We start from the raw sequence: 24,506 nt of genomic DNA, 5'->3' as shown, positions 1-24,506 counted from the left end.
TCACTTATCTGGAACACAAGTTAATTAATTTCAACAACCACCAGGTGGTTATTATTAAAGTGCCATTACTGGATGTCCAGTGCGGGCTGTAATTACTGTATGGCAGAGAAACTTGATAGATATGCTAATGTATTAGTGCAGAACCAATTTATGCTGGAAAAAAATTAGTTCCAATTTTGGCCACTAGGTGCAAATCTGCTGCTGTACAGCATCTCATCGACGTCTCCAGGCATCTCATCGACGTCTCCAGGGCTTACATTGAACAAATTGTGTAAGTGGCAGTTAATAATAAAATCAACATTATGCCTTTCTCATTTGTTTGACTTTTTCTGACCACATCCCATATCTAGTCCACCTGTATATGTCTCTCTTGCATTCACAGCACCAGGCTAGCAACTGGTTGCCATTTGGAACTAAGTTTTCTCCAGTGCAAATCGCTTCCACATTAATGCATTAGAATGTCTACCAAGTTTCATTGCCAAAAGATAATTACAGTCCACACTGGACCTCTGAGTTGCTGCACTAGTTCCAAACAAGAAATTGCTTTTGTGTTTGCTGGAAATTATAAATACAACCGAAGCAAAAATAGTTCTTTAGGCAGTTTTCCATTTTCAGAAAGTACAACTGCATTATAAGTTCAGTTCCAAAAACACTCATGTCAAACAGTATCATAGGCACGTATTATGGTTTTCAGCTAAGTTAAACTTGGGAGGCTGCTTTTAAAATACAGGTGGAATTCTGTATTGGAGACACGTTACACGAATTCCTTTTACCCATCAGGTAAGAAGTGAATTCTATTCTTCATGTATTGCAAAAGGTGTGACTCCTTTTAAGAAAAACAGCACAGTCCATGCCAGTATTTTAACTCTGGCCAGCACAATTGCCAAAAATGTTCCTTTAAAATAGCTAAACAAATGATTAATAATACAAAAGCAGCAGCAAGAGATTTACATTCAGCAGTATACACATTATCTAATGTCACACACACACACACACACACACACACACACACACACACACACAGTCTCTCTGTAAAACTTCGCATAACACAAACCTACTGTCTTTTACCATTTCAATAACATTACATTGACTAGTCTTATCAGTAAACATAGCAAGACCACAACTTCACATCATCAGATACTGACAAATCTCAGGATACTTTGTGCTTCAAAGTTTGCTGCGGAAAGTTAAATTACCATTTGCAAATATATTCTTAGGGTCAAGTTCTTTTTTGGTTGCTTGGTACAGTTCAACACCAGTCTCTGACACCTGATGAGGAAACCATTTAGCACGTAGTTTGCCAACACCATGGTGATGTGATATACTGCCCCCAGAAGCCAGGATTTCATCTCTTGCATGCTCTTCGAGTAACTCATATGTTGCAAGAGGATCTGCAAGTCCTTTGCTGCTGAAACCGAAGTAAAAATACACACAGCAGCCTGCATCATATGTCTGGGTAACACGGCACGATATCAGGAACTTTTTAATTCCATGATCTGGAACATAAGTAAAAAAAAAAATTTGTTAATACAACAATAGAAAATCCTGGATGGAATACAAAATAATCGAAAAAGGAGCACTTTGCCACTGTTCATACAAAGGAAACATTGACACAGTGGCTTCCATCAGGATGCGTCGTAAGACAGATTGAAGACACCTCAAATAAGGACCCTAGCTTTCTGTTAGAAGCAATGAAAAGAACAAATTTCAGTAAGCCTCCCCCTTGCTAATACACTCTCCTATCATTTTGTATTCTTTAAAAAAACGTATTATTTTATTCCAAAGAACCAATTGCTGGTCCCATTAGAACAATGATATGATCTCTCTCTCTCTCTCTCTCTCTCTCTCTCTCTCTCTCTCTCTCTCTCTCTGACCCCCCCCCTTCCCCCTCCACCCCCGTGTGTGTGTGTGTGTGTGTGTGTGTGTGTGTGTGTGTGTGTGTGTGTGTGTGTGTGTGCACGCACGCACCTGTGCACACACGCACCTTTCCTCTGTGACTGAATCTTCCATTTTTATTCTTTTTCTGAACTGCATTTTTTTTTCTTTGACTAAGCCATCTTCATCTTTATCTTTCACTTTCTCAGGTTACATCAACTCTAAACTGAAGCTGGCACAATGTTTACTAATGTACTTTAACTACCCCTCATCTTGGATGCCCCCTTCCTAATAACACTTCAAGTCCTCTTTAACCTAGTGCCTGATCAATCAGCTACTCCCTCACCTTCCAGTCTTCCTTGTTCTTTCCAAACTCCAAATAATTATTCTTTTTTCTGTAGGCCAACAACCTATTTTGTGAAACATACTCAATTTTCACACACACTCATGGGGAACCATATTTTATTTTCTGCAAGTTGTTTAACATGCATGTCAATACTGCCAAAAAGCAGACATTTAAAGTATTACTAAGACTGTGCAAATAATGAAAATTAACATTATTTATTCAAATTTTTCATGACATCAGAATACCACCACTGAAATGAATGGTATTGCATTGTTCCATAGTAGTTTAATTTTTGTGGCCAGAGGACCTAAATAATTGCTTACATTTCTTTGAGGAAATTATTCGCTTGACTAAATTAACCTACAAATAGTTCTTTATCTTTCCTGTGTGCCCCCTTTTCTCTACATTTAATTACAATAATTTAATTTTTGTATAGAGTATGCTGAAACAGAATGCTTGTATCCATCCTAGATACTCATAAAAACTTGCTACCTGACCACAGGTTCATTGATTTCATTATGGAAAAAAACTAAAGTTCATTAGCCACTGGTTTTGTGTGGACAGAAAAAGAGTAGTTTTACACAGCAGTGAACAATCACCGAATAATCATAAAAGAGGTGCAGGCTATCAAAATATTGAAAACTTAACCCTCCTGTTACAGAAGAAGCAAATTACCCCACAATTGAGTCAGGCAGAGAGATATAAAAAGCACTAAATTCTTTAGGGACTGAAAATGAAGTGATGATTCTTAGTAAGGTTATTTAAAGTTTGTCTCAACAGTTGTTCAATGGCCAGAGTGACTTGTGTGTGCAACTGTGAATGCTGGTCATGGTTTAGTCAAAAGACAAATTGAGGCATCTTAGATGTCATTAACAAAACTTTCCATTTTTATGCTGTTGCTCATAAGTAATAGAAATAATATATGCTGCCTCTGTGTTAAGATACCATAAAACTCCAACAATCAGTCTTTTCTCCTTATCCCATCTGGTAAGTCTCCCCTGACCCAGGGTTCTGGCTGAATTTTTTGAACTGTACCCCTTTCCCTAAACCCCTCCAGGCCTTTTCCGTCCCCCCTCTTCCTTCCCCTTCAATTCTTTGCCAGGAGGAGGAGCCACTGGCGCCAAAAGCCTGCGAAAGTTAAACCCTTTTGTGTGTGTGTTCCCTGTCACGGTTGGTTAGTAGATTTTTTATCTATCCATTTACATTATAAACTAACCCATGTGTGACAAATAGAAACTAAAGGCTAGATAAAATTAAATTCACAGAAGATTTAGTTAATGAATGCAGTGTTTGTCTGCCCAAGCACTGACTTAAATTTAGATCAATTATGCAGATTTTTGGTCTTGTAAAATGCCTCAGAAGTAACTGTTGATTCAGGTAACAATCCATTCATCCAGGGAAGGATAAACTCTTCAAATTTGCCTAATATAGCAAGGACTATGCCTGTTGTTAATTTTCCTTGCAACATGCACTGGCCATTGAGACTAATAAATCAAGGTCTTACACAAAAAGTTTGCAATTGAAAACCAGTATCAACTATAAAAAAGTCTGTTGCACAACATAATCCAGATCTATGTTTAGATCATCATCTTTGAACGTTGGGTCTTCCTCTTATGATATAAAAATCATAATCCTAATTACCTTTATTATTCACACACACACACACATATCGCAGTCTGTCTGCTTCAAAATATCTGTCACATATCACCTCTCTCCTCTTTTTTACTAAATGACACAATTTCAAGAGTGTTCATCACTTCAACAATTACAGCTTGATCTATGGAAGGATTTAGTTCTTTTATATGACTTCTCACAGAATGAGCTTTATAGTAAGTGGTTTCACTGTGGGCAATGTAGCATGGAGGCCAGTGAAGCCCTCTCCTGGATTTGCAGGACATAATGAAAGAGCAAACTGATAGAAGAACAGGAAGGGAGAATCTGTGCCACTCAGGTACATGTACAGAAAGCCAGATTGAAGCCAGGCAAGCTACAGTGGGAAACAGTGGAGAAGTGTCAACTGGAGTTAACAGAAAGACTATTAGGCAAAGGTAGGTATGGGGTACCACATCACCAGCATTTTTAACCCAAATGTAGGGATTAGTAAGATGTTGTCATCTTATTTTGGGGTACTGTGTAAGGATTTGGTAGGGATTGCAGACTTGTCATACAGGCAGTCAAGATTTATACCTTCTTCAAGAATATTTCTTTAATAATGGATATTAAAAGGGATATTCAATAAGTAATGCAACACTTTTCTTTTTAGCTAATTTCAGTTGAAAAAATGATGAATTTTTTGTGGGATGTCATGGAAAATCCCACTTCTGCCCCTAGAATTTCAAGAAGTTCTGCTAAGTGGTAGCACTATCATAGCATTCAAAATGTCTGTAATGGAGGTGTGTTCCAAGTGGAGAGCTGTGACAGTTTCTTCTGGCAGAAAACCACAGCATGACAGGTATTCACAGGTGTATGCAGAAAGTGTATAGATATCTGGCAGTGAACAAAAGCATGGTGAGTCATTGGGTGAGGCGTCTGTCATCATTGCAACAAGGTCGCACAAATCTTTCTCCCATGTGCTGACCAACCATGCACAGCTGTGGCTCCTGCAATATTGGGACCTGTGGACACTCTCATTTAAGGTGACTGGCAGATCACAAACACCTCGCTGTTCCACTGGATGTTTCTGATAGTGGTTGCTGACACACTCATCGACTAGTTGGGATATTATGTGTGGACCTGCTGGTTTCCTTGTCACCTAACAGAGGACCATAAAGAGCAACGAAGGACTCTCTGTGTGGAATTGCTTGCGCATTATGAGGCTGATTGTAATAATTTTTTATTGAACATCATCACAGGTGTTAAAATATGGGTTAATCACTTTGAACCGGAAACAAAACAGCAACCCATGGAGTGACACCACAGCATCTCTTCCAAAGAAAAAGTTCAAAGCCACATGCTCAGCCTGTAAAGTCATGGTAACAGTCTTCTGGTACCCTGAAGGGGTTATTCTGGTTCTGTTCTCCCTCACAGTACAACAATCAATTTTGAAGTGTAATGTGCTAGCCTTGCCGAACTGAAGAAATGACTTCACTGTGTTCATTGCCATAAAAATGCAAATGAATTTCTCATTCTCCATGACAATGCAACACCTCACACAAGTTGTGCACCATGGAGGAGCTCACATAGCTTCCTCGACTGTCCTTCCTCATCCACCTAGAGCCCAATCTCACACCTTCTATCTTCCACCTGTTTGGCCCAATGAAGGATGTACTCTGCAGGAATACTTGCATACAATGAGTGGAGATTATGATGAAATACACAAGAGTGGGGAACAATATGGTGTATAGAATCGTGAGTAAAGCCAACATTCTTTCAGAATAAAAAGTGTTGCATTACTTACTGAATGCCTCTTGTAGTTCAGTGAATGGGGAATTCAGACCACAAGGATTAGTGAGCTTGTCTCATAAAAACAGGAGAGAAATTAAGAGATGAAGTAGATAAACTTCAAATAGATTTTTACTTTAACATCATGTACATCTCAAAACATCATTTACATAGAAATACTTGTTACATATAGCACAGTATTCAGAACTTCAAACAAAACTGACCACCTAAATATCGAGAAACATTCTGAGCATTGTGCTGTAGAAATCAAGCAGCCTAACATAACAACAGGCTTTAGTAACCATTCTCCAAGTCCAAAGGCAAGGGGATCATATTGTTGCTGTGGTCTTCAGTCCAGAGACTGGTTTGATGCAGCTCTCCATGCTACTCTATCCCGTGCAAGCTACTTCAGCTCCCAGTACCTACTGCAACCTATATACTTCTGAATCTGCGTAGTGTATTCATCTGTTGGTCTCCCTCGGCGATTTTTACCCTCTACGCTGCCCTCCAATACTAAACTGGTGATCCCTTGATGCCTCAGAATATGCCCTACCAACCAATCCCTTCTTCTAGTCAAGTTGTGCCACAAATTTCTCTTCTCCCCAATTCTATTCAATACCTCCTCATTAGTTATGTGATCTAACGATCTAATCTTCAGCATTCTTCTGTAGCACCACATTTCGAAAGCTTCTATTCTCTTCTTGTCTAAACTATTTATCATCCATGTTTCACTTCCATGCATGGCTACACTCCATACAAATACTGTCAGAAATGACTTCCTGACACTTAAATCAATACTGGATGTTAACAAATTTCTCTTCTTTAGGAACGCTTTCCTTGCCATTGCCAGTCTACATTTTATATCCTCTCTACTTCGACCATCATCAGTTATTTTGCTCCCCAAATAGCAAAACTCCTTTACTACTTTATGTGTCTCATTTTCTAATCTAATTCCCTCAGCATCACCCGATTTAATTCGACTACATTCCATTATCCCCGTTTTGCTTTTGTTGATGTTCATCTTATATCCTCCTTTCAAGACACTTCCATTCCGTTCAACTGCTCTTCCAGGCCCTTTGCTGCCTCTGACAGAATTACAATGTCATCGGAAAACCTCAAAGTTTTTATTTCTTCTCCATGGACTTTAATTCCTATCTGAATTTTTCTTTTGTTTCCTTTACTGCTTGCTCAATATACAAATTTAATAAAATTGGGAATAGGCTACAACTGTGTCTCACTCCCTTCCCAACCACTGCTTCCCTTTCATACCCCTCTACTCTTTATAACTGTCATCTGGTTTCTGTACAAATTGTAAATAGCCTTTGGCTCCCTGACATTTGATCCTTAAGGAGATCATATGTGGTGATCTTAAAAAATTTTGGTAATACTTCATGTACAGTGAGTGGTGTCATTAACCTTCTAACAACTTTTCATATCCAGAACATAGTAAAGGATTCAACTAGAATAACATGCAGTTCAAGCAACTGCATAGATGCAATATTCCGGGACCCAGTAAATCTCCCATTTTTTAAAGCTGTGAACTATCCAATGTACTGTCTGACCATCAGTGTACCTTGTTACAGCTTAGTTTAGGGCAAACAGAAGATAAGTCATCACCTACTTTCATCCACAGAAGGCAGATCAAAAACAATAACAATATTGACATGTTTAAAAAAATCTACTTAAACTGAAATCCTGAGATATTATTTACAAGGAAGGTAATGTAGATAAAAAAAAAAAAAAACACTGTTCCTTAACGTATTGGGTCTTCATTACAATACAGCCTTCCCAGTAAAACAAATCGAAGTACAACATCTAGCCAGGAAAACTGATAATAGCTGGATCACAAGTGTATAAGAATGTCATGTAGGACCAAGAGGTCACTGTATGAGCATAGTATAAAAACAGATAATTTAAATTTCCGCAGTTATTTCAAACTGTACAAGAAGGTCCTCCATAAATTACTATCTAAAGCAAATCAACAAGAATATAAAGTCTACATAAATGATTCTGATAACAATTTACAAACTGACGTAAAACTGGAAACATCTGAATCTCTTCAATATAATGGCCAACAAACAACAGACACCAAATATATTTGTGATACACTCAATAAATATTTCTCTGGAAATGCTAGCTGTGTCCATACAGATAAACTATTGTGTAAACTGAATAGCCTCTGCTATGCCTGTGAACTGTGTACTTGGCACTAGTTAACTCAGTCATCTCTTCTGGCATTCCTTTCTCGGAAATAACACATAAGCAAATATTTGTTACGCAAAACTGAATTGCCAAGATCACGATTCTAGTACCGCCACATACACCTACCAAGCCAATCTTTAAAGAACTGGGAGTATTACCTGATCCACACATTTACATTGCAGAGACTCAGTTATAAATAAGAATCTCCACCTCTTTTAAACAAATAATGGCGTGAAACTTCCGGGCAGATTAAAACTACTTCCGCCAGTAGCTGTGAGGACGAGGCATGAGTCGTGCTTGGGTAGCTCAGATGGTAGAGCACTTGCCCGCGAAAGGCAAAGGTCCAGAGTTCGAGTCTCGATCCGGCACACAGTTTTAATCTGCCAGGAAGTTTCATATCAGCACACACTCCACTGCAGAGTGAAAATCTCATTCTGGAAATAATGGTGTGCATGATCATCAAACCTGTGGTGATGATAAGATTCATCTGACAATACAAAGACTAAGTAAATGCCACAGCAGTGTGACACACAAGGGCAGCATATTCCACAACAAATTACCTTGCTCAGTTCAAAATACTAATAAATCTTTCAGAAAGAAAGTTACCAACACAATGCTCTAGCACTGTTTTTATTCTGTTGCAGAATTCGTGGAGACTTAACTTATATCACCTGTATCTTCAATTTTGTCAAAAATGAATTAAACATGTATGTGGTTAAATAATAATAATAATAATTCTCTTGTTGGCATTGTGCTTTAAAACAGAGATTGCTGCTGAGAAACTATTGTAATGTAAATGTATATTCTGCCCTTTAAAGCACACATATTATTTACGAATGTATGGAACAGAAAGGTTTATGCTCCTTCAGCTACGTATTGCTATAACCTGTACCCCTGATCATGAATGCGATTTTGTGGATAAATACATGAATAAAGTAAGGCACAAAGGTTCTAGGTCAGAATCAGGAACCTTGTCATAAGATGTGCCAAGTTTTCTTCATTTATCGACTCTCACATGAAAACAGTAGCACAGTTATAGATAATTTCTTCAGAGATTGTTTTGTATTTGAAAGAGCGCATTGTGAGAAATACTAGTAATGGCCTGTAAGCTCATAGTGTGTGTAGGCACCTCAGACAATAAGTTACTGATGTTGTCCCATATCAAGACCATTGCCACAAGAAAAGAGGTGCATTTTCTGAAGAAAACACATGTTTTGGGTTTCCTGCAGACACAGTTCTGCTACAGTATGGACAACAGGTGCAACACGGTATGTGGTTGAAATGGTGTAGTGACTGGAAAAATACTCCAAAGTTGAAGTATGTGGGACAGTATGAGTCTTGTGGGCAAAACATCTTAGTTGCACACAAATTCACTGTGAAAGTCTGGTAGTACAGGATATGGACCAAATGCAATTTTGTGTCAAGCCACAGTGAAATGGTGCCACCAATCTGACCATGTCACACAGGCATGAGTGATGCTGATCAGAAAGGAAGGGCATCAACATTGATCACAGACAACAATATCCATTCAATGGTGGAGCTGAATTGTGGCAGTTGTATACCCTGCAGTGATGAGGATGCCCTCACAGCACTTGCCATATGGTCCTGTGAGCAAGTAGTAGACTTCTATCTTCGAGGAATCGAGCAACTGTTTCTGACCATAGTTATTCTGAAAAATAGTATCAAGTATCCGTGTCACTTTAAAGCTGTAATAATGTGTAACTTGCTTTTTGAAATCAAACCTCCATCATTTTCTTTGACAGTTCATTTCATTAAATGAAGCAGACACAAACACAGTTATTAACGGAGGAGAAAATGGCAGCTGCATCATTACGTGAAGGACAGTCACTGCCAAGTTCAGAATTTCACATCAATAGGCCCATGGCAAAGCATTAAAGAATGCAAAAAGACATGCTAAAATAATGCATTAAGTCAAGACAAAGGGGAGCTCTCAGAACACAATTCCATAAGATCAGTTGTTACATAAATATCAGGGCAGAATGTGGACACTCAACATTTCACATATTCTGTGTGTGTGTGTGGAAATGATAATATCAGTGATCAAATAACATTCTATAATTATTTCCTGTTGATAGATTTCAAGTTAAATCAAATTTTATAGATACACCAAGTACACAGAACATTTAAAATCTAGTATTCTGAGACAGTGTCACATGCAGTTACAGGGAACTAGCAAATAACAAATTTAAAGAATTATTCTATTGCCAAAGAGTAAAATGCTTGTGAGTATGATTAAATATCATTTATTAAGAGCAGTGCAACATATGGAAGTCCTGCACTCAGTTACATCTACTATGCCTCTTTCAGACGCTCCCAATTTCCCAATAATTAAAGTACTTATCAGTAAACACACTTTATACAAGGGAGAAAAAGATAATGTAAACAATTGCAGGTCAATATTCTTGTTACCAATGTTCTCAAAAGTTTTGGGATGGTAGAAATAAGGGAGTACTAACACATCTCAGTATACATAATGAGCCATCAGATTTTGTTTGGCTTCAGGAAAGGAACATACACCAAGAATGCAATTTATTCTTCTGTATGTCAGGAACTAATAGCGTTAACTGATTTGCTAGTACCATTAGGCACCTTCTCTGACATAACAAAAGTATTTGATTGTGAGCTACTTGGAAAATAACAGAATAATTGAAAAACAGAACAATGGTTCAGGGAGGGTGAGAGATATAGGGTTCTATTCTGTCCACAATTTTTCTTAACTGGTATCAATAGCTATCTACTAAACATGGCATGTGATTCAATAACATTTCTACCTTCAGATAACAAGACTCATTGTGCAAGACATGAAATGTAATTTAAATAATTTCGAAGGAAAGGTACTAGATAACAGTAGCTCATGACTTAGCTCATAACATTCAGGAAAGAGATTGACACTTAACTGAACAACACAATGCATACAGTTTCTGACATGGAACTCTTGAAATGAAATTTCATCATCACAAGATGGTCAAGTTAGTGAAGTTGAACATTGTTAATTAAAATTTCTGGGCTAAGAGGCTGTGGTTGAACAGTAGAAATTCTTCCCCCTGACATTTTCTTGCCAACTGCAGCCAACATCTTCTGAGGTGAGTCAATGACTGGCTGCTGGGCTGTGAAGGTCCACTTTATATGCAGTGCATAGAGGGCACCACCACATCATGAGAAGTTTAATATTTTAAATTTGGAAGTATCAATTTTGAGGGTTTGGGAGAGACTAAAAGCTGTTACCTCTACTATTTCTGATACTGAAACATCAAATATTGTTTACTTTCACTCCATTATATCTTATGGTATCAAGCTGTTATCTTGTAATCACAATCAAATCCACATCTCAAAACTGAGTCATCGATAAAGTACAGCACTTAACGCTGAAAGTGCATTTATTATGACACCAATGTACAGACAGAAGAGAATGCACCACCCTGGATGGGGTGTCTGCTATTTATACAAACCTAAAATATTCCAGAATATACAAACATTACAGAAATAACAAACTTTAAGAACCTCCTAGATGGGTTTGAACTAGTGAGACACAATACATCATCCAATGATGCTAAGTGCTTTGCTACAATGCATGCAGCACAGCTTATGGCATTGCTCGCTCTCCTGCAGAAAGAGTGACCTCCCTCTCATTGGACCTAAAACAGCTACCTGGATCTAGATCTCTTTAATGGTCCTCTGCAAAGCAGCATTGGTTGATCCTCACATTGTAATCATGTTATCACATAATTTTCACTATAATGATCATAAAAGGTAGCTCCTTCCCCTCGCTACTGAAGATTCACTGTCATCAAGTGGGTCTTCAGTTTCATTGATGAAAAGAACACATCATCTATCTGTGCTCCAGGACTGTAATAGGTCTTCAAACATGGATTGTGTGTCTGCACTTTTGTCTTCTTCGTATGTGATCTCCAACAAGCAACGAAGGATACAATATGGCCCAAAGTAGCACTTTGGTAACCTTTCTGATAGTTCCACTTCCTGCACAGCCACAAAAAGACATGTAAAGTCCCAGGGCAGTACCTCATTGGCTGGGGCTTGGCATCATGTATAGTGCTCTCATTCCTCTCTGAGTGTCCACGTTCCATCTGCTATCCAGATTTATTGGTTATTTGCCCTGGTGAAGAAATGTTTCTCGTAGTCACTCTGAGTACTGTGCAGTTGAAATGGGAACAATGTACATGACATAGTTTAAGCCTCATGATCATGGAACAGAAAGAACAATGTGAAGCTTGTAGTGTTTCACTTCTCTGTGTTATATGCGACTGTCACAACAGGCATTATTTTACCCCAATCTCTCTTTTTGACATCAACGTACACGCAGAGTGCATCTGCCAACATATTATTAAGGTGTTTTGTAAGGCCATTCATTTGTGGCTGGTAGACCATTGTCATCTTATAAATAAGTTTGCATTGTGAAATTACCTCTGATACTAGACTCAACTTTAAAACTTCCACATGAACAGAGATCACCTCTCTGGGTACTCCGTGCTTCAAAATGATATTTTCTACAAGGAACTTCGCTACTTCCAAAGCTTCAGCAGTAGGCACAGCTTTGGTGACAGTGTAGTGAGTGATGCAGATAATGCAGACTATTATCTATTGATCCCTGTCTGTCAACTTCAGGAACCTGCACAAGGGCTCAATTCTAATTCACTGGAATAGCTTACAGCAGGGGAATTGGTGCCAGATGCCCCAGAGGTGATTGCACCATGTGCTTCCTTTACTGGCATTCCTTACAGTGGCTCACGTAGAGTAACAAACCAGTAGAGACCTGGCCAGTTATTCCTGCATCCGATACTGTCTAGAGTCACCACGAATCCCAGAAGATGAGACTCTGAAGCGGCATTGAAAACCTTCAGGATAGCTGGCCATGGATGTGCTGGGACAATGAGCAATCATTTCCACAAACTGGATCATAGTTCCTCTTATATGATGTTCTGTTCATTAACTGGAATCCTCCTTTGGTCAGCTCCACCTTCTTCAGGACTCCTATGATTTTCAGCAATGCTGGATCTTCCCCATGTCCATCAGCAATGCCATTTCCAGCGAGTACTGATATTTTGCTGTGCTCCATCAAAGGATTCCTTGAAAGGCAATCAGAGTCCTTGTGTCTGTGTGTTTTCATGTACCACTGTGGCATCGTACATCTGAAGCCTGTGTCCATCTCATCAATTGACCTGATGGATCCTTCAGGGTATACAGTAAAGTGATTTGTGGTCAAGGAAGTGTGATTGGTGGAAAACATGATCTGTCATCCTCTTGGCCTTGATGATAGCATGCACTAATACAATATTTTGCGGTTGGCAGTTTTGATGTTTTGCTGATACGAACTTGCAAGGCAGGACCAAATAATTGTGATTCATCCCCCCTTGTGTTGTTTGGGTGCTGAAAGACAGTGTGGATTTTCTTCCAAACTGCTGAAATAATCTGAAAGAATTTCATGTTTTAATCCTGAATGAAATCGTCTTAACACAATTACTCAGTACTTCCATTCACAATACTGAACTCACAATTAATTAGATTTTGCTTATCACACTGTTTGCATGGCGGTTGTTACAAGCCTTTTCTCTGTAGCTGCAAAACACCTCCCAGCTGTGAAGTCAAGAAACAAGCACCCCCACAGCAGATGGAGATGCTAACTCGTCATCCCACCTTGTAGATGTAATGTGCCCAAGTCTTTCACCACACCTGCATATACCACAAACCATTCTTCCCACAGCATGACATCCAAAACTTAACAATTGATAAAATAAACTTCCTTCAATTCTCGTGAGCATCTTTCATCATTATGGAGGCTTGAGAGATGTTTCAGCTCTGATTCTTGGGTAAGCTCTTTACGAAGGTCCTTGATTTCGAGAAGACTCGCTAGAACTGACAGTACTGTCTATAGCACTAACTGCGTTAGGTTCAAATATTTGTGACTGTACATTTTTTCTGCATATTTCCCACCTAATTACCTAGATTGTGGTTCTTTTTATTCATGTGACAGAAATTGCTTTCCTTTTTCTTCAGAAACTTATCTGGATAATGACCACTCTCATTGTTGTCATTCATGTGACTCCCCCCCCCCCCTCCCCCCCCCCCCCCCCCCCCCGTGTGTAGTAGCCTCATTCTTTATTTAGTGTATACAATCCTTCAATAAAAGTTAATAGATCATTAACATTTGTCCATCACCAACACCAGGCTTCCTTTCTTACATAATAAGGATGTCTTATTACTAATAATTTTACTAAATGTGTCAGTTCTAATGAGCTGTCCAAGTATTTCAACACAGTGAAATGCCATTCAAAGTATTTCTTATAACGACCTCATGTATTATTATAATATTTATAATCTAATAACTCAAACATCAATTTCTCTTGTGTACTTGATGACCAGTACTTTCTTTTAAATTTCTTTTGAAAAACTTTCCATCACTTGAAATCCTCTGCCTGTGCTGTTTCTCATTCCACTGCATCACCTACTAGTTAACTGAGTACAACATTATCTTTTTTGAGTCTTCCCACTTCTTGGGTAAAGATCTGAAGAACACCATAAAAAAAGTCTGGATGTACTTCCCCATCTGGTTTAAATTTTGGAAATTGTTTAGGCAAGTCCAGTCCAGTTCCTGATTGTAGTTCCTCTAACAAATATCCCGAAATACCAATATTATCAGTAGTCTGCCTTCTGCTAAGTTCTATTTCAGTTTTTTTTTCTAATTCATCCCAGAGCTTTTGAAACTCCCTTTGATTTTCTATATTAACCCCCACAGAGTTACATATAACATGAGGAGAGTCCATTCTTTCTTGTACTTTTTATTCCACTAATTGTTGTAACAGATCTTTCAAACTAATAAATGCATTCGGTGCACTTAATACTCACTAGATCCATTACTCTGCTCTAATGTCTCTATCCTTTTGCGTCTCATTTTCTCATTAATGCTTGTAAATTCATGTTTAGTGAAATCTTTTATTTATTTCATTTCATCAGTTACCTCTTGAAACTCATTCCTGACTAAGTCACATTCTTTAAATTATCTCGGTTTGTAACTTCTTGGGTGAGATGACACAGTTGTATGTAAACTTTCTAACCCTTCCCCTTGGGTTTTGGTGTTACTTCTAATTTTTTTAATATTTCCGGTAAACCACCTTCCATATTGTGTGTAGTTACTGGCATACAATATAGACAACAATTATTTGCACTTAATAGAACTTAAGGCACTATGTTTAGACACGCTATACAAAAACAGTGAACTTAGTTTATCCAACCATACAATGAAAAAAGGAAACTGGGTTTCAAGCTGAGGACAGATCACTGGATAATTCAAGTAGCTTGCAGCACTGATAACTCTTCATTAAAATTCTCTCTTCTCAATTTAATTGACATTAATGTTTGTTGTGAATGTAAATCAGTTCGTAGAATTGCATGACATGCATACTATAGTGTTTCGTCTGTTGTTGACATCAGCTACCCAGAGCAATGACATATTTTTTGTTTTCTCAACGTCATCTAGTTCCAATTACCGCTCCCTTCCTTCAGTACCTCTATCTCAAGTGTTGCTCTAGGGCACCAAATCAAGTAAACTCTGTTCAAGGAAGTGTGATTGGTAGGAATTATAATCTGTCACCCTCTTGACCTCAATGAGGACATGTACTAATAAAATTTCTTGAGGTAGCCTATTTTGCTGCCTTGCTAATTCAGACCCACCAGGCAGGTGTTCCAAGCAGTAGTTTGTGGACTTTGTCACCTCTTTTCTTGTTTGGGCGCTGAAAAAGAGTGGAGATTTTCTTCCAATTACTTAAACAACTCTGAAGAATTCCACGTTGAACTCTTTTATTAATTCTTCTTAATACAATAATTCATTACTCCCATTCATAATAACTTTCACACTCTTCACACCATTTACATTGTTGTCATAACAATGGCTGCGAAACACCAAGCCATGACACTCCAGAACTAAAAGGCAATCTTCCTCAATTGCAGAGTAGTTCCTCTTGGACACCAAGAGAACTACGGAAGCATAAGCTATCACCTTTTCAGCACCTTCCTGAATCTGCACTACAACTGCACCAATCCCATAATCACTAGCATTAGTGTGAAGCCCTATCTCAGCATTCTTGTCATAAAATGTTTGGATGAGGTAATAGCACCTCCTTAATGAAAAGGAAAGTTCTTTATTGTACCTTATTCTAGGAAAATTTGGTGTCTCATTGTAGCAGTTCTACCAAGGGACATGCCTTGGTATATAAGTCCTTTATGAATCACTATCAGTACAAGCACTTTCCAGAAAAGTTCTGATGACATCAATATGCAGAGGAGTTAGAAAATCTGTGATTGCCTGTATTTTCTACGGTTCAGCATGGACACCATCGCCATTAACTGGGTGCCATACGATTTTTATTTCTTGAGCTACAGACAAATTTTTTCAGATTGAGGTGGAGGCATGCTGTCTTATACAGTCATCAGGTGACTTACATAGTCATCAAATGTCTTAAAAAAAAACGACAACAAAGACACATCACCCATTTAAGAAGTAAGAGCAGGTTGTCCATCGTAAATTCAAAGGTGGAATGAACCTTACATAGTCCAAATGGCATAACTAGAGGCAGTCAGGAGTTATGAAGGCTGTCTTTTCCCATTGAGCCTCAGCAGCCTTGATTTGCCAGTACTGCCTGCATATAGTCAAGGAATACCTTAACTGTTTCAGGTAGTCTAGGGTGTCATCAATGAACAGTAACAACTAGCCATCATTCTTCATGATTTTTTGGTCATTGATGGTTGATGAAGATATGTCACGTGCAATCATTCTTCTTTGTGAGGACCGTAGGAGAGGACCAAGGACTCTCTGAAGGTTCAATAATGTCATATTGAAGCATCTTCTCCACTTCTTCCCAGAATATCCATTGTTCAGTTGGTGACACCCAATAAGAGCAAATGGTTAATTAGTGGATTATTCCCAGTGTTGATACAGTGTTTTACCATTGAATGCATTGCCTATCTTTTCTCCACCCTGGATAAGAAAGCATTTAAAAATTGTTGCAACATGGCTAAAACTTGCCAATGTTGTTCCTCAGTCAAGCCAGACTGTTGGTAGTTTGATAGTGGTTTCCTTCACTGCACTGTCTGTAGTGGTAGTGGAGCACAATTCTTTGTCTACGACACTGAGCTGCCATCTTGGACTGGTTCAGCCGTTCCTACACACATACCTACAGGGTTGAGTTGTGACTGCTCTTGACAATTAGTGACACAAAGTTTTAGTTGTCCATCCGTAATGTTTATGATCTTTGCTGGTAGGCAGATTTCATTTGTGAGCATGAGTAGCTTACTGTAATCAAAAAAAGCTTCACAGTTTAACACACCATCTAGACTGACAACCACAACTCATCTCAATGATGGTAGGATAATGTCTTCACTGGCAACCAACTGCCTAGAGCAATATTTGTTGTGTGTGCTTAATCTGATGCTCTGACCTACAGTCTATGACTGCTTGTGGCACTTGCAAGAAGTTCTGTCCAAGGATAACACTCCACAGTGATTGACTTGCAAAAACAAGAGTTTTGACTACTGTTACCTTCCAGGGGGGTGTTCTTGAAATTTAGACTTCTTAAAATGCTATTGTAACACATTTATAAGCCTTTTTAAGTGTGAATACAACATTTCTTTACATCGCTTCAACCATCGCAAAAGTTCTGTCATACCATATCTCAAAATCTGTGGATCTAAGTTTTTTTATTTGGAGCTAATGGTAAAGTGTACTGTCACAAATCAAGCACTGGCATACTGACTACATTTTATTAAAATGACAAATTCAAAAAGCTGTGTTCGGTCACTGACAGTTATTCTTGTAATATGTGCTCCTGTTGGCTGGATGTATTCAGAACTTCAGCACAATTGCTTTTGTATCACAGAACATAATCTTCTCGTGCAATCAATGATTAGAATTAGACGATAGAAAAAGCTCATCAGCCAACTAGTGGCTGGGCACATTGGCCCATGACAGCAGTGATGAGATTTCTTGACCACTTGGTAACCGTCATCCATGGAGGATTTCCATCTTTGGCAGTCTCACCTCCATAAATGGTCACCTTATTTAGTTTTGCTAAACTTGGCAGCTAAGTATGGAGATAGGTATTGGCTATGGTATGTTCAGGAGTGACCTCATCAGGTAATGGCTTTTTCTACACATTGGCTATAATTGTCTGCAGCTGACTGGGATGCATAGCTGACTTCTTTTGTTTTTTAGTCATTTAAAACTCATCTTCTTTCTCTGCATAAGTGTACAAAGTGTCCCAGGCATCCACAGTGGAAACATACTGGAGTGTTGTCCTCTGTCCTCCAAATGTCTGTTGTTCTGCAGCCATTATACTTGATGGATGAGATGGTTGTGCCTGTGTTGGTCAGGTGCTGGGTTGTCATTTAACAGCCATGGCCTAAGTCCGAGTTGGTTGATTGCATTCTTCCTGGCATGTTCAACTGGTGGCAAAGATTGGTGCAACAGATGGGTACCCCTTATCTTCAACATTCTTTATTACCTTCTAACATAAAGGGTTGACATTCATGACTGCTATCTTCTGCTTGCTTGGTCTGACAATTCTCACAGTTGAGTCAATCATATTTCTTTTGTCCAACTCTTTTCTATTGCTTTTCCTTGATGTGCTGTCACCACCTGATGAAACTCCTCGGTTTTTGTGACTTCCTTTACACATCTTCTGTGACTCCTTTCACTAAGTACGTTACTCAGTTGGCTTCTGTGATATTCGGATTCACAATGTGGCGTAGGGTCAAAACATTCGGTTATATAAGACGTATCATTTCTACATGGAGCTGGACCCTGTTTTCCAACTGTTATTCTGCTATATGGGCTTGATGCTGATTGTCACCAATTGTTTTCTTTAGTTTGGCCTGGAATTTGTCCCAGCTATTCAGCTTTCCTTCATTGCTCTCGAACCACTGTTGGGCTATGCCATTAAAGTCACCATACACATTTGCCAAACACATCATGTCATCCCACTTTTTCTGTCTGGTGACTAAGTGAAATCCTTCCAGTCATTTTGTTGGGTCCTAACTAGCATCTCCAGAAAAGGCTGTTGGGTGCCTGATGTGCAGCTGACTTCTTGTAGTTTTGGAATCCATTGGTTTCCCCTGACTATACGGACCTGGGGAATGATGTACTCCTTGTATTCTGGTACTAGTCCATGTAGGCGATGGCCTTTACATTGCCTAATTGGAGCGACTTTGATATACATGTTTTGGAGTACTTAGCATACACACAGAATATTCCAGAACACATGAACATTACTGATATAAGAAATTTCAAGAACCATACAGAAAAGATAAATTTCAAATAAAAAATAATTGCTAGTGGCTGGGTTTGACATGGTAATCAGTACACACCAGCCAGTGATGCTAACCTCTACATTATATTACATGCAGCACAACTCACAGCAGTATTTCTGGGAAACTCTGAATTCCCAAAAAATATTCTAAATTTGAGAGAGAAATGCCATGTTCTCAAATATAAGTGGAAAAGCTTCTTCGTGGCACACTTCTTTTATTGTGTATAAAAGTTCCTAGTAGCAGTTCAGGGCCTTGTTCCAAACCATATTATTTATATTACTGTAAACCTTTTTAGTCTTCTTTATCTGATTTTAAATTTCACCTTTTTTTTTCTTCTTCTTAATTAAGTAGTGATTCACTCTATGACCACATAACTTTTGGTTCACATGGCCCTACGAAACCTGCAGAGTTAAATTACAGAATTTGCAGACAGAGCATTCAAAGAAATCAAGAAGAGTTTGCCAGTTCTTATTGAAGATTATCAAGTTAATAGTTACCGTGACACACACAAAAGACTACATTCATAGTCTTACTCTTAACAACTCTCATAATTACATTTATTAAACAAGTACAACTGTTAACAGAATCTTCTGTCGGTTCTTGGTGGAACAACATTATAATAAATGAAAAGCGCCGGTTTGCTTTTGTAGAACAAAAGCCAAACTGGTGCTTTTCATTTATTAAGTACAACTGTTTCAATTATTTCTGACAAAGGTTATCTCTGCATATCACGTGTAACTCTGGTCACGCCCACTTTCTACGATACATAAGTCGCTCTCAGACGTCCGACCCATCAGTCAGCAAGACTCACCGGAGGAGAAACACCCCTCTGAAGATGTCCAGCGCAGCTCTGGATGAAACGTTAGGAGCTGAAGAGTTTCATGGACCACGAACTTACATCCCGGAAGGTTTACCAGAAGATTTTGAATGAGACCACAATTTTTAGTAAAAAGGATAATCTGCTTTGTACAAAAATTAGAATTACATTGTGTAACAAGCATAGCACAAACAAATTTTTTGTGCAACTAAACCTACACACACACAATTGTGTAGGACTCCATAAAGAAGTGTGTCTAAGTGGATGCCAAATTAGTTAATTTTAATAGTATTACGCTATTTGTAATGGTAGTATAAAAATTTTAATTTACCCACGGTTATATGCATTTCATGTTTAGTTCTTAAATTTATATGTGATAACAGGCAATATGGACATAAGAACGTTGGTGGAAACAACCCCATTTCAAGCACTTTGGGCGCTAAGTTATCTTCATTTGTAGCTAAGATTTTTCATACGTGAGTATTGCCAAATCATGCCAATGAACAAGCAGTATGTGCATATAAACTAAAGAAGTGATATTTTAAAAGCAGCTCTACTTTACTTGAACTTCACTTGGTAACATGAATTGTAAAATTTTTATGTGAAGAAGAATGTTTAAAATTTTCAATTCTGTTAAAACTTTACTATAGCATGAAACACTGGTATTATTTTATAATTACTGATGTTTATTATATAGTAAGCACTTATCCACCTTGACATTCTTGAGACAGACGATGTTTCACATTATTGCATAATGATAATGTTCGATCCCAAGGAACAGATGTTTCAAACGATTCTGCAACTACATTGTATTCTAGCCCAAGATCCTGTAAAAGAATTTTAGGATTAGTGGACGAGCTTGTTTTATTGCCAATATCGGTGAAGAACTATGAATAAGGCAATATTCTTTGATCCCATTTACAAACTTTACTTACTCGGATATAGGCTATCACAAATGTCAACATGTATCCTCTTTCACCATTCTTTTCTCCTGCAGGTACTCCTCCAAAATGATCTGCTATTTCATATATTCTTTTCTCTTGGGCTTCAACAGTTTTTCTGTCACCTGTAAATAATTTTAAATAAAATCTGCAACATGTAAAAATTCAGCACATTTATGCTGCATGAGGTTACATCACACTATACCTGAATCTTTACAGTTGAAGATGATGGTTTTTAAGGAATACATTACATAAATGCAATAATGGATTACAAGATTTGTGAAATAATCTGGAGATAGTGTATAACGATCATTTTAAGTCCACAGAATCGCAAGAACCAATATCTTTATCTCAGAGGGATTCAGTACAAGTATTTAATCACTGACTATTTTCTGACATACTAAGAAAATGACAAACAGTGAAACAGCTGCACTACCTTAGTCAAAGCATTTTGTTACAATTAATAATTCTCATTTCTTAAACCAGAACATAACAATGTTTACAACAGAAGAGCCTATTCTTGTTTTGTACATCTTACCGGTAGAGTTACGAGTTTTCATAGGTAACTGTAATTTGGACAGTAGGATTCTTTTGCAAGGTTAGATACAATGGTAAGATTATTTCTACTACTGATCAGCTTTCAAAGAGAAGCATATCACTGAAGATGTAGGAAATTAGTTAAATGAAAGCTTAAAATTATTTACTGAAATGAGAATAATAGTGAACCATACAACTGAAATTTCAGTCTACAACTATTTATCATGAAAAGCAAGAGATTCTTGTAAAACTAAATAAAAACACTGTGGATGATTAAAAATTCAAAGACAATTTCGTTACATTGGAAAATTTCTTTTGCCTTGCATATAAAGGGTTAATGAACATCTAGAACAAAGATGAAACAGGGGTAGAAGAGCTGAACTGGGACATTTTAGTGGAACAACAAAATAAATGAACATTGTGCAGTAATACCTAAAATTAATTACCTGGATAAGTTATTTTAGTACTATAAAAACATCACAGAACAGCCATGTACTAAATGCATTAACAAGCAAATTGTATGTTGTCAATAGCAGATTTAAATCATTTATATTCATTTTACATAACTGATGAGGATGATGAGAAATAATAACCAGCTATATGGGTTAGGAATTACAGTTCATCAGAAATATGAATTAGACATAGTAATTACCACCATCACCACTACTAACACAAGAGTATCATAATTAATGTTGTAGACTCAGTGTAGTGCAGTTTTTGACAGGCCATCTGCAACTTCTGCACAGTTATAAGTGACACTCCTCTATTGTACATTAATCAGGATACTACTGTTATATTATTCTAGCAACTTCACAGTTTTATTTGTGACAGGCTTTTATACACCAAACAGTATCTTGGGCATACAAGATATCTGCCTCTGCCCTCAACAAATGTTGCTATACTAACCAATAAAGCAGAAATACACACAAAAAAGGCATGCATAAAATCTCCATGGTTATTACATAAACAACTAAAACACAATGCCAGGATTCTGCTTACCCTCAAACAACAGTGTAGCAACACACAGGGTATCTAAATCAAATCCTTTTATTTTAGTGATGTAAAGTTTCTTCAGACCCTCAAGCAACAGTCCCATATACCCCGTAGGCTGCCTTAATGACTGACCAAATTTAAATTGTTCATTATCCATTAGGCGGACAGAAGCAGGCTGGCACCGCTAGAAAAAAGTAAAATTGCTCATTAGTGTCAGGTTACGTGCATAGACAGCAACAAATTGACATTAAAAATACATTATTATAATTCCAATACTACAAGTCTAAGGGAAGAAAATTAAATCTCTAAACCTTAGCTAGTTTTCTATCTTAATTCAAGAGTCGCTCTCACTGTTACTACCATTGTTTCTAAATAATAATATGCAGGCTATGCATGTACCTTAAATATGTAGCTAAGCAGATCAAAAAAGTTTTTTACTACGTCCATATATGTGAATGTAAGAACTTATGATCCAAGTGGCACAGGGAATGAAAAATATCATTCTAATTTAAAAAGATAACATAAGAGTTGTTCAACACACAATGCAATACATTTTTTCCTTGGTCAACTTCAGTTTAAAAAATTCTGAATTTGCTGTTGGACATCTTGGAATATTCTTACTTCAGCCTCTATAGTACCATGAAGTTGCGATAGGTGGCAGCGCTAAACGTAGCCTTCAAAAAGGCCTCTGCAACGTAGTGCTGCCATTGTCTCTTTTGGCAGAAAACCGGACCATCACAGATATTTGCAGGCACTTGCAGAATGTCTATGGAGACTTGGCAGTGAAGCAACAAGGTTGTGTAAACCTGTCTGATCTCCCCCATGCTAGCAAGCCGCACACAGCTGTACTAACCTCACAATATTGACAAAAATGCAAATGAACTTCTCCGTAACAATGAAAAGCTTCACACAATTCTGCACACCTGAGAGGAGATTACAAAACTTCACTGGACAGTTCTTCGTCATTCACTCTACAGCCTGGATCTCATACCTGCTGACTTCCATGGGTTTGACCCAATGAAGGATGCACTTTCCAGGCAGCAGTACATGGATGATGTAGAGGTTATTGATACAGCAAGACATTGGCTCTGATGTCAACCAGAAGAGTGGTAGGTTGCAGACTTTTAGGCCCTCCCAGTAAGATGGCATAAGGCCATTGGATTGAATGGAGATTTGTTGAACAATATGGTTTTGTAGCCAAAAGAATGAAGAATAATATGGTATATTTGAATCCTGAATAAAACCAACCTGCTTTAAGGGGAAAAAAGAAATAAATAAAAAAATAGGTGTTGCATTACTCACTGAATGCCCCTTGTACAAACAGAACAATAACCGTAATAAAAGTCATCTGTTTGAAAGTGAACATATGAAGAGTGAAACTCTGCTACTGGGTAACATTTAACACCATGTGACTCCACCATGTGCATTCTGGCCTGAGCTGTTGGAGCTGGTAGTCATGTGTGTGTGAGGTGTGCTTACTTGTGTAAATGCATGGTGTGTGTTTCTCTTTTTCTGATGAAGGCTGTGGCCTAAAGCTTATGTGTAAGTGTCTTTTAATTGTGCCCGTCTGAAACTTAACATTTCATCTTTACAGTAAGTAGCAATCTAATTTTTCCTGCATTGTTAATATTCCTACCTGGAGTTTCCATTGCTTAATAATAATAACAGTCAGTTAGTTGGGTGCGTGTTCCATTGATCAGTCGCATGGTATGGTAGCCGTTATGATGTGGAACGTGTCAAGTGCACAAGAAATGCACATATGAAACAAGATTTTTTAATATATATAATAAAATACAGAGTTAAGGATTAATATTTCTATTATTTACCCCATTCCCTTAAATGGCACAAAATGCATATACTGTATTTATAGATTTATTTATTTCTATTCAAGAATTCATCAATGGTATAGAAGGAGTTGTCGAGGAGATATGATAGCAATTTATTTTTGAAGCTATTACTGCTGTCTGTCAGACATTTTATTTCATCTGGTAATTTGTCGAAAATTTTTATAGCACCATATTTTACCCCTTTCTGTGCCAAAGATAGGTTGAGTAAAGGATAGTGTAAGTCTTTCTTT

The 24,506-nt window shown here is 37.8% G+C and overlaps 1 protein-coding gene across 1 annotated transcript in view; it reads right to left on the bottom strand.

Moving 5' to 3' along the window:
• Positions 1-200: 200 nt before the first annotated feature.
• The window catches only part of LOC124776501 (alkyldihydroxyacetonephosphate synthase), a 241,465-nt gene continuing 217,159 nt past the window's right edge, over positions 201-24,506 (bottom strand). The window contains exons 9-12 of the mRNA XM_047251519.1: positions 22,436-22,613; positions 20,894-21,024; positions 20,671-20,785; positions 201-1,496 (exon numbers count right to left, since the gene is read on the bottom strand). Coding sequence (XP_047107475.1) covers positions 1,168-1,496; positions 20,671-20,785; positions 20,894-21,024; positions 22,436-22,613 — 753 coding nt within the window. The 3' untranslated portion in view covers positions 201-1,167. The remainder of the gene's footprint in view (positions 1,497-20,670; positions 20,786-20,893; positions 21,025-22,435; positions 22,614-24,506) is intronic.

This window comes from Schistocerca piceifrons, chromosome 2, assembly GCF_021461385.2.
Source record: "Schistocerca piceifrons isolate TAMUIC-IGC-003096 chromosome 2, iqSchPice1.1, whole genome shotgun sequence".
NCBI classification, from domain to species: domain Eukaryota; kingdom Metazoa; phylum Arthropoda; class Insecta; order Orthoptera; family Acrididae; genus Schistocerca; species Schistocerca piceifrons.
Note: the sequence above shows the minus strand (reverse complement) of the source record. Positions and strands in the feature narration are given on the sequence as shown.